Source organism: Dendropsophus ebraccatus, chromosome 12, assembly GCF_027789765.1.
Source record: "Dendropsophus ebraccatus isolate aDenEbr1 chromosome 12, aDenEbr1.pat, whole genome shotgun sequence".
Taxonomy (NCBI): domain Eukaryota; kingdom Metazoa; phylum Chordata; class Amphibia; order Anura; family Hylidae; genus Dendropsophus; species Dendropsophus ebraccatus.
Genome location: NC_091465.1, coordinates 5,654,240 through 5,666,026, shown reverse-complemented (window position 1 = coordinate 5,666,026; position 11,787 = coordinate 5,654,240). Strand labels below are relative to the sequence as shown.

Here is an 11,787-nt window from a genome sequence, read left to right as displayed (position 1 = left end):
AGATGGAAATAAAAAGTTAAGTGAGTGACTGTGAACAGAGAAGACGTCTCTGCCATCATTTGTTTGGTAGCTGTGTAGAGCAGGTATTGACCACTGTATAGGGGACAGTGGTCTTAGTATAGTATGGGGTTTTAGTCAGTAACAGTGTGGTGGTCATGGTGTGGCGGTATTAATACGGATGTAAATTGTACATTCCCTGGGAGTCAATATATGAGTGGGCCTGGAGGTAGATGGAACATAGAAGGTTTTATGTATCTCATGTTGTTGTGTATCTCATCTTTTTATGTATCTCATTTTGTTGTGTATCACATTTCCATGTATCTCACATTTCTATGTATCTTATCTTATATGCCTCATGTTTTTGAATATTTGATGATTTTTAGGGCCAGTTTCCATCCCGTGACTCACGTTCCGGCCTGTTCCCCTTAGTCTTCATGTCTTCAGTCAGCAGTGTTTTTGTATAACCAGAGCCGGCGCTGACATCACTCTTTCCTCTCCCATTACTGAGTGTTCTTCGCGTAAATTTAAAATTTTTTTTTTTTTTTTTTACAAATCCTCTCGCTTATAACACGAAGCAAGTTTTCAGAAATGCTCTTTTGTTGTGGTCACGATTGAGAAGTGAAGGCATTTACCCTCGGCGTGGGGGCTGCAGCGTGACACGACAGGGGAGGCGTGGCTGCCGGCAATATACCGAGGACTCACATTCTATATGTGGCGGTCATCATTCCTGGCGGGGAGGCTGCAGCTGATCCATCCGGTTACAGGCACCACGACTCATTGATTTTTTTTTTAAAATGAAGATTTTCTTCTGGGTCTTGCTGCTGGGTTGGGTAAGTCGCAGCTTTATGCCTTCTTTAGACTTATTTGCCCCCATCTTATTTCTGGGATCTTGGGGTCGATCCCCCAGACCATTGGTTGGGTCCCAGGGATTGTTGCTTGGATGGGAGGTATATATCATATATCTATAATAATACCGTCCTATAGTAACTAGAGGTGAGTAAACACCCTGCGGTTTATTGGCTCTAGACCAGACGTAAGATGGCATCCTGGGCGGTGACGCTCAGGTTTTTTACAAACCTGATACGTTTCGTTTTTTGTCCTGTCCCATTACCCCTTCGTGTACCTGACTGGTTTTTCACATTGTGACTACGTGAGCCGCTGGCCGCCATGTTGCCCCGACCAAAGCAATAATAGCAAAACAGACCAAGATAAAGTTATCAGAAAAGAGCGAACACTGTGCACCAAAATCGGTAGGGAAACCCGTAATAAATGTATTGGGAAGGCCACACCCCCTTGTCCGATTTTACTGTGCATAGTTGAGCAGAGAACAATGGAAAGCCATGATAATTCCATGAGGAAAGGTGCGAATATGCTAAAACATGAGAAGAGGCTGTAAATCCGGGCCATGGTACAGTATGCCGCGCCACCGCTGGTGCAGGTCACCGGTAAGCGGTGATGTATTCAGCTATTGACCGGTTCGGCCGACTCTCCACTGATAATTGCTTGCTGTGGCCAACAAGGAGAATCTTACTATAAGACAGTACCACAAATCTCCCCAGGTGTTGCTGGAGACAGGGGCCAGGTTTGATGGAATTTGGTCATCCAACCCTTTGGTTCTGGGAGAGATAAGCCGGTAACCGGCAACAGCTTATCCCTCAATATCCTATAGAAAACACATGACCACTCAGCCTTATCGAGTGTTCATGTGTATGTAGAGGACGGGAGAGATAATTGTCAGCCAAAGGAATATTACCAATAATACTGTCACACCATGACCACAAAGTGACTAATACTACCACAGTTCTGTTACTGAATAAGCAATATTCACAGATCAGCATTCCCCCCCATACAGTGCCCATATAGCGGTAGATCCCAGCTGTACTGTGCAGACCAGAGAAGTGATTACAGTGCAGTTACATCCAGTTACCACAGGGGGGCGTCTTCTCTGTGCTCCTGTCTTTTCTACAGCCATGAAGATGTCTTCCAGCCACATACACATTTTAGTTTCTTGCTTTTTTCCAGCACCTTCCCTACTATTTCCCCATCTCTTTGCAAACACATGATCATCCATAGCGCCCCCTATTGTGTTACATATAGTTATAGTGACTTCCACACAGTAATACACACAAATAATGTCCCCTCTAGGCCCTACTGGGAAACATTGCTCCTGTTATAGGCTCACACAGTAATAGTGCCCCTATGCAGTACTAGTGATCACATTTCTGCCCCCGTGCAGTCACAGTCCTTGTTTCTGCCCCATATAATAATGGGTTTTGTTCGACCCCATTGATATGACCAAACTCTGTTCCCATTGAGGGTATCTGGATCCTCTCCTGCTATCAGGTGGCCCTGTGCAGTGACATCATTGTGTCGCTCGCTCCAGACCGCTGACATCATAAGCGCGCACACAACCAATGGCTCCCTGCTCCACCATAGTTTCATAGGCTCAGATGCTATGATGTATGACTATGGCCGGCGGTGATCCGCTATACTGCCCCTCACACTGCACCATTGCTGCACAGCTCACGTATAGGTATATGGCAACCAGAGAGGAGCGCAACTGGAGCCTGCTGGAGGCCGATCGTCCGGCATCTGGATATCGGTGGATGAAGATGTTGGACTCCGTCCATAGGGTGGCACCAAACTTCTCCAGAGTCAAATGCTGAGTGTGCAGGTTCGGGCGAATGTTATTGAACCCAAACTTTGAGCAAGTTCACTTACCACTAATCATGATCAGTAAGTCGGACGCCCACCGATCAGCTAGTTACCATGTACCCTGGGGATACCGTTACTCTTGGGATCATCCCTATAACCTTCCCTTGCCTGACATTTGATAATCCAGAAAGTCTGATAATCTGTCACTGGTTTCTTGGTCTCCTGCTGGGGCTCCCTGACGCAGGACCCCCTGCAGATACCTCATAGACGCATGAAGCAGTCGTGGCGGCTTTAACCCTTCTCTTTCTTCTTGGTATAATGAACGAGCGGCCGCTGCCTCCAGCTGACACAGTGACATTTACATGAACACACTTGTGGTTAGTCTCACGTATCGCTCTGACCTCAGCACTGAGACCTCCGACACGTTATGACTGCACCAAAATATTTGCATCTTTCCACGAGGTTTACAATTAGGAGAACAGTATCGTCTGTCAGTGTCCAATCAGATTGCAGGACTGGGACCTCATCGGCTGTGACGTCATTTCTGGCCACTTTGAACACATCCACCCCTGGTGGAGCTGAACCTTGAGCCATTCCTGGATCGGCTCAACTGTCCACCTATTTATTTTTGTGATTGCGGAAGATCATTCACATCTTCTTTGCAACCACAGCTGTAAATATTTTCTGTCTGATAAGATATATTATTATTATACCCTATTTTCCCTTATGCAGTTGATTTATGTTTGATAAAAGTGTATTGTCTGTTTAGTTTATTAGTATTGGTGAGCGCACGCTTGGAGTCGTCTGAACCTAAACACTCGGCATTTGATTACCATTAGCTGAAAAAGTTACGGCCTTAGGGCTGCGTCCAACTTGTGCGGCGTTGCATTTGGCTTTGGACGAATCCGAGCGTGCTCGAGGTTCGCTCATTTCTACTGACAAACTAAACAGACAATACTCTTTCAACAAACATAAATCAACTGCACAAGGGAAAATAAAATGTTATAGTAAATCTTATCAGACAAAAATGTTTCTCCATCTATGAGACTATTTAATTCCTGCCTTAAACTTATTATTCACTATAAGATTACAGCTGCTCATAGAAGTCTATAGAGAGAGGAGTGGGTGCGGCTGCAGGGAGACAGAAGATATGTATCTGGCTGTATATGAACATCCATCGCTCTTCACCTCTTACTATAATAAAAGTCAATGGATCGCTCTCATGTCGCCTGTGGCAGAAATTCTAAGTTCACACTTACCGGACCCGCAGCGTATTTTCTGCTGCGCAGCAGATTTTATTTAGATAACTGAACACAGCATCAAATCTGCTGCGGATCCTGTAGGTGTGAACGCACCCTTAAGCAGAAGTAGTCACCACAACTCCAACACTGCACTCACCATAAGAGACTGGTGAGAACCTCGGTGTGGTATCACTGGGGTCAGGTCACCCTTCAGGAAGCAGCGGTGTCCTTGTATTGCTGGGCATCTCACTATATCTCAATCTTCATACATGTATACATTTTGGGGCTTGGGGCCCTTTCTTTTCTAGCAGCAGGACTAGACCCCTTTTTCCAGAAAAAACATGGCTGCCTCCTTTCAAAAATGGCGCCACTCTTCTTTTCAGGTTGTCTGTGGCATTGCAGCTCAGTTCCTTTAAACTGGAGTCAAGGTGTAATACCGCACACAACCTGAGGACAGGTGTGGCGCTGTTCCTGTTTTTTCATATCCTGGATAACCCCTTTAAGAATGCTGACTGCTGAGTTTGCCCCCTGACCTTTGAAGAAACCTACGCACGTCAGTGTTTTGAGCCGACTGTAGGCGTCTATGTAACCCTTTACGCCACGCACTTCGGTCTGTCAGGTGTAACAGGTCGCATAAACCCTTCTTGATATTTTTAGCCCGAAAGTGAAATTTGTGACGCTGCCTTATCTCCATTTCTTTCACTTTTGATTTGATCACTAAACATTTCTGTCACTGGGACCATTGAAAATATTGGCCACGTAGGGCGCTTATTCCCGGACATCACTGTATGACCCAATCCCATGGAATGGAAGGAGCGTCGGTAGGTATGAAGCCCCCTGTAGATGTTGGTTTGGCCCAGACTGTGACCGGGATCCTCTCTCCCCTTCCCATCCGTCATGGTGGGGGCGATGTACGGCACGTACGGGTAGCTGGCTGAGGATAAGACCACAAACCACATGAATTTTTCACACTTTCCCGACTTTGAATAATTTCTTCTTCATCTCAGAGACAAAAAAAATAATATTTTGGAAAATCAACTTTTGAACTTTGAAAAATGTGAGGAATTGTAAGGATTCTGCGACTACGGACTGTATCCGGCTAATGAAAGAAGGACCAAAGTGATCAAAGTTGTGGGATGTTATTGGAAGGGCGCCACCTGGAGTTCAAAGTGCATTGCAATGTGCACGACCACCTACTGGGCTGAGCCGGGGGTCACACATGGGCAGTTACTCTCCACACTTTCAGGTCTTCTAGGGAGAGTATACCATGTCACATAGTATATACCTTCACTACTCTGGATTATTGGATACTTAAAGGGATTATCTAGTGTTAGAGAAACATGGCCACTTTCTCCCAGAGACAGCACCGCTGTTGTCTCCAGGTCAGGGGCGGTTTGCAGTTAAACTCCATTGACTTCAATGGGATTGAGTTACAAAACCTGCACCCACCCTGTAGACAAGAGTGGAAGAAAGTGGCCGTGTTTTTCTAACGCTGGATAGCCCCTTTAATGGGTTGTACAGTTTAGAAGACCCATTTTCATATACCTGGGTATAAGTGAATCTGAATTAATAGAGCGCGGTCTTCATGTCTTGAGGGGAGAGCGGTTACAAAGAACGTCTCCTGCTCTGGAGGACCCATCTTGTCCTGCATTACACAGACAGCCCATAGATTGGAATGAACACAGTGCAATGCTTCGCTTCTCCTGTGGTGGCGCTGTAGGAGAACTACCTTACTGCTGGATCTCCTTAAATTACCTGCCATCCTTTTTGCTGGGAGTTCTAGCAATCAGCTTATTGCCCAGACATCCGTGTAACAAGGGAAAGAAGTCAGATACAGGTTCTATCACCGGCTTCCAGAAGAGGAAGGAGATGGATTCTATCCAGAGTTCTGCAGCACCGATTGTACTCAGGGTCATAGGTCAGGGTGCAGGAGGAGTATGTACAGGGGGCCGGGGCCTGTGGGGAGGCAATAAGCTACTCTTACCTTGATAGAGGTTCATCTCATCTCCGTGATCCTGAAAGGGTAGAGACGTAGGGAAATTTTTTTGATTTTTTTTTTGTATCCTATCGACACTTTAAAATAAGACGCCATTGTGGTAGAAGAAAAATGCGTCTGAGGCATTTCCTGCACCATCATAGTAACTTATCTTCAATAAAGAAGAGAGTTGTTAGACAGTGTCGGATTATCACTCTCTTTTATGGAGGGCTTTGTGTCCCCGGGGGTGCGACTGATTGATGGATGTGATGGTGGAAGGAGGCAGCCATGTTGATGGATGTGATGGTGGAAGGAGGCAGCCATGTTGATGGATGTGATGGTGGAAGGAGGCAGCCATGTTGATGGATGTGATGGTGGAAGGAGGCAGCCATGTTGATGGATGTGATGGTGGAAGGAGGCAGCCATGTTGTCTAATGCTTGAAAACTGTCCGGGTCTATCATGCACCTGTTCGGGGGGGTCGCCTGTAGAGCGGGCGGGCGGGAATGACTACAATAGCGGTGGATTATACAACTTACAAAGGTGCGAAAACATTGGGTAAAAGTGTTAGTTACACAACCAGGGTAGATCTTCCTGTGATCACCACTGCTGGTTGAAGTTGTAGGGAGCAGCATATTCTGTTTCGCTCTGTCACAGCCTCGTACTGGAATCGTGAAGAGCTTTTACCCAACGGGAAGTTGTTTGTGATGCTCTCCCAGCTATACCAGGTGCCGACACCTGCCATTTCTGTAGAGTTTGGTGGGGTCCCATTGCTGTAGAATTTGGTGGGGTCCTATTGTTTTAGAGTTTGATGGGGCCCCATTGTTTTAGAGTTTGTTGGGGTCCCATTGCTGTAGAGTTTGGCGGGGTCCTATTGTTGCAGAGTTTGGTTGTGTCCCATTGTTGCAGAGTTTGGTTGGGTCCCATTGTTGCAGAGTTTGGTTGGGTCCCATTGTTGCAGAGTTTGGTTGGGTCCTATTGTTTTAGAGTTTGATGGGGCCCCATTTCTGTAGAGTTTGGTGGGGTCCCATTGCTGTAGAGTTTGGTGGGGTCCCATTGCTGTAAAGCTTGGTGGGGTCTCATTGCTGTAGAATTTGGTGGGGTTCTATTGTTGTAGAGTTTGGTGGGGTCCCATTGCTGTAGAGTTTAGTTGGGTTCTAATGCTGTAGAGTTTTGTCGGGTCCCATTGCTGTAGAATTTGGTGGGGTTCCATTGTTGCAGAGTTTGGTTGGGTCCCATTGTTGCAGAGTTTGGTGGGGCCCCATTGTTGCAGAGTTTGGTTGGGTCCTATTGTTTTAGAGTTTGATGGGGCCCCATTTTTTAGAGTTTGGTGGGGTCCCATTTCTGTAGAGTTTGGTGGGGTCCCATTGCTGTAGAGTTTAGTTGGGTTCTATTGCTGTAGAGTTTGGTGGGGTCCCATTGCTGTAGAGTTTGGCGGGGTCCCAGTGTTGCAGAGTTTGGTGGGGTCCCATTGTTGCAGAGCTTGGTTGGTTTGAGAGCAGTGCTTCACAAACTGTGAGGCAGGCCTCACCAGTGAGGCGCCCCCTAGTTGTTGGTGAGGCCCAGCTGGGAAGCCAGTTTTCACAAAAGTAACTACGATCTGCACAGTCCTCCAAAATCTCCATTTTAGCAACATTATTAATTTATTTTGTACTTGCTTTATTAGAATATAGAGCTTAGGAGAGGGGTGAAAGGTAGTCCTAGCAGTATTTTCAGCTTTTCACCACAGATGGTGAGGCCCAGGCACCCTCTTGGTCAGTCTGGTGAGGCCCAGGCATTGCTTTGGTCTGTTGGGTGAGGCTCCAGTAGAAATAGTTTGAGAAGCACTGTTGTAGAGTTTGGCGGTGTCATATTGCTGTAAAGTTTGGTGGGGTCCCATTGCTGTAGAGTTTGGTCGGGTCCCATTGCTGTAGAATTTGGTGGGGTTCCATTGTTGCAGAGTTTGGTGGGGTTCTATTGTTGTAGAGTTTGGTGGGGGTCCCATTGCTGTAGAGTCAAAGGGAACCAATCACACTAAAATTGGGCATAAAGGTAAGAAAACGTGCTGGTACATCAGCCAGCACGCTTCCTAACCATCTCTGTCCCCCCCGTCCCATGAACATTCAGCTCGCAAAGTTAGTTTAATTGTGTCCCGCGCTCTATGCAAATTACCATACAAGTAGTCACTGTGGGCAGGGTATTCGTCAAGTAGTCACTGGGTCCTGGGCCGGCTCCGGCGCTGTAATCACGCCCCTCCGGGCGTGTTGTAAAGCGGCGCCTTGTGACGTCACTCGGGGGGGCGGCATTGCACGTCGGCCGCGCCGTCGCCTTTACTAAGCTGCGCATGCGCAGTGCAGCCTGTACTGCGCTTATAGAAATTACCAATATACCCTTATTACGGGAAATGCTTATAAAGTGCTCTTATCCCTGCACTTACTACTGCATCAAGGCTTCACTTCCTGGGTAACATGGTGATGTCACATCCTGGGTAACATGGTGATGTCACTTCCTGGGTAACATGGTGATGTCACGACCCGACTCCTAGAGCTCTGCGGGCTGTGGCTGCTGGAGAGGATGATGGCAGAGGGATGCTCAGTGTCCCTCAGTGTCCCCCTGCCATCATCCTCTCCAGCAGCCACAGCCGCACAGCTCTGGGAGTCGGGTTGTGACATCACCATGTTATCCAGGAAGTGACATCACCATGTTATCCAGGAAGTGACATCACCATGTTATCCAGGAAGTGACATCACCAAGTTATCCAGGAAGTGAAGCCTTGATGCAGCAGTAAGGGCAGCGAAAAAAGCACTTTATGTGCATTTCCTGTAATAAGTGTATGTGGGTGATTTGTATAACTTATGGGGGACAATACAATACTTTAATAAAAATTTTCGCCAAACTTCTCCTTTAATCCGCCCCTGCTATAGGGTACACAACATACAATTAGGGGAATTAAAGTTTTTTTTATTATTTTTTTTTAACTTTTTCATTTATTATGTATAGATTAGTTTTATTGTAAGAATAAAGTTTTTGTCTTATTACAGGTCTCACATCTCCCCCCCTTGTGTATTCGCCTTTACCCCAGCATTTACCCCATCAGCCTCTATGCTGCTCATGTTTCCTGATCCGGCCGTCTCCTATCTCCCCCCATCTTGTTGCTCGGGCTCAGAATAAGCGCCTTGTGCAGCAGCGGTGTAAGATTCCGATAAGACAATCTCCACCATCAGCCCCTCTGGCATCTACAGGCAGCAGACTATCTTCTCGGTATCGCACACTTCCTGGGGATATCACTGCGGTTGTCACTTTCCTGTAACCATCACAATGATACATAGAATGTTGACTGATGAGGTGGATAATTTACAAGGTGCTAAACAACCCTCAGACCCCAACCGCATCTCCCTGTCCCTTCACTCCTCTAGTGTGTTTTATATATAACAGCCACAAAATCATAAAAGAGTACAAAGCACTTCTTAGGGGTGTGTATGCAACACCTAATGCCCCCTTTCTGCCAGCAGCCAATCACCACAGTGTGCTGGTTAAATCGTGGTAGCAGCACTGCAAGTCCCAGCCAGCAGTCTGGAGTAATAAAAAATAAATAAATAAAGATTTAAAGCCCTTACAAGGGCTGTTGGGTTCAGTATATACTATTCCCTGCCTACTGGAATGCTAAATCCCTCCCTAACGCTCTCCCTGACCAGCAGCAGCTCTGTCCCTGATCTCTTCCAGCATACATGTGAGCCTCAGCGGCCGAGATTTTTATATGGCAGAGTCATCTGATCTGGCCAACCAATCGCTGCTATCGACATGTATGGGTCCCACGTGATCGCCGAATGCACCAAAGAGTCTCGCATTGTATCGAGTTTCATCGAGTACCCTAATACTCGATCGAGTACCAAGCTCGGACCAGCATGTATCACTGGTCTTATGTTGTCTCCTCTCCATCACACATCACAGTATATAGGGACCTGGCCCCATGTATCTGCAGTGTCCTAGTACCTGTATCCCAGCCACTTTCAGTATAAAGTAGTTGTGTGGCTGAGAATATCTGCATCATAAGTCACTTATGTATACTGTTTCTTTGCTTGTAACTACTGGCATAGCTACAGCCGCTGAAGACGTTGCAAACGTGCCGACTAGCCTGGGATCCCAGCCGGTCCCTATGTATGGTATGTATGTCAGTGCTCCCCTCTCTCCTCTGCCAAGCATCTGAGTGCCCTGTCCTTTCCCTCCTGAGTGAGCACCCAGAGTGGGGGCGGCTTTGTGGCAGGTTGACCTCTTGCACTAGGGCCTATGCCCCTGCTGGTTACACCTCCAAATATTGTAACACAGCATAGACCAGACACATGTCAAACAAGTAAGGAGTTTGGTCACATGACCTTCCCACAGGCAGCTTTAAAGGGGTTATCCAGTGCTACAAAAACATGGCCACTTTTCCCCCTACTGTTGTCTCCATTTCAGGTGCGGTTTACAATTAAGCTCCATTTACTTCAATGGAACTGAGTTCCAAACCCCACCTAAACTGGAGACAACAGTAGGGGGAAAGTGGCCATGTTTTTGTAGCGCTGGATAATCCCTTTAAGGTGTAGTGAGTAGTCTCCCAAGATCAACCCCTTCTTCTGGGTTAGAACCAATCACTGCAAATTCCAACTCACTATCTTCAGCGAGTTAGAACTTTCCTGTTAGTCCTGGCTTCATCAGGGGTATGAGAACATCTACCCCAGTCTCCTCATGTTTACTAGGCCTTAGGCCCCAAACATCCTGTATCTGGGCTGTATACACAGTGGGGCAGATTTATCAAACATGCTGTAAAGTGAAACTGGCTCAGTCGCCCCTGGCAACCAATCAGATTCCACCTTTCATTTTCATAGTCTGTGAGGAATAAAAAGTGGAATCTGATTGATTGCCGGGGGCGACTGAGGCCCCTGGTAGTAAGACCCCCCCTGAGGTAGCCATTGCCCCAGTAAGCCCCCCCTGAGGTAGCCATGGCCCCCTGATAGTAAGCCCCCCTCAGGTAGCCATGACCCCTGGTAGGCCATCCTCCTCTCTCCCATGTGGACAATGCCCCCTGTACAGAAAAAAAAAAAAAAATCCCATATACTTACCTCTGCAGCTGAGCTCCTCTGTCCTCCAGCGTCTCTTCTCCCTGCTCTCTGTGGATGAGTGACGTCACTCCATGTGCTATGGGGGAGAGAGCGGCCTCTTGTGGCTGGAGGCAGAATGACGCCTTCGGCCACAAGAGTTTTGGCAGAGCAGGAAGCCGATGTCTCCTGCTCTGCCAGTGTAACTGGGTGCGGGGGCGGCGGGACACATGGGGGCTGTCCCGGGACATGACCCCAAAATCGGGACTGTCCTGCCGGATCTGGGAAAGTTGGGAGGTATGCTGTAGTGCAGGGTGAGGAGGGTGAACATCAGAGCTGCAGGACCTGTCGGTATCCATGGAGAGGGAGAGGAAGGAAGGTCCTGAATCACATGACCCGCAGGTCCTCAATATTACTGTGTGGAGCGATTGGCCCAACTATAGAGAAAGAGGGGGAAGACTCAGAACTGTAAGAGCTGTGTGTGTCTGTATGTATGTACTCTATCTGTGTGTGTATATATGTACACTCACCGGCCACTTTATTAGGTACACCATGCTAGTAACGGGTGGTCTTCTGCTGCTGTAGCCCATCTGCCTCAAAGTTGGCCGTACTGTGCGTTCAGAGATGCTCTTCGGCCTACCTTGGTTGTAACGGTTGGCTATTTGAGTCACTGTTGCCTTTCTATCAGCTGGAACCAGTCTGCCCATTCTCCTCTGACCTCTGGCATCAACAAGGCATTTCCGCCCACAGAACTGCCGCTCACTGGATGGTTTTTCTTTTTCGGACCATTCTCTGTAAACCCTAGAGATGGTTGTGCGTGAAAATCCCAGTAGATCAGCAGTTTCTGAAATACTCAGACCAGCC

General features: G+C 47.4%; 1 protein-coding gene across 2 annotated transcripts in view; it reads left to right on the top strand.

The window, feature by feature from the left end:
- The first annotated feature begins 665 nt into the window (after positions 1–665).
- TNFRSF25 (TNF receptor superfamily member 25) overlaps positions 666–11,787 on the top strand; it is a 29,511-nt gene continuing 18,389 nt past the window's right edge. For both annotated transcript variants that reach the window (XM_069947709.1, XM_069947708.1), the window contains exon 1: positions 666–830. In XM_069947709.1, coding sequence (XP_069803810.1) covers positions 795–830 — 36 coding nt within the window. In that variant the 5' untranslated portion in view covers positions 666–794. The remainder of the gene's footprint in view (positions 831–11,787) is intronic.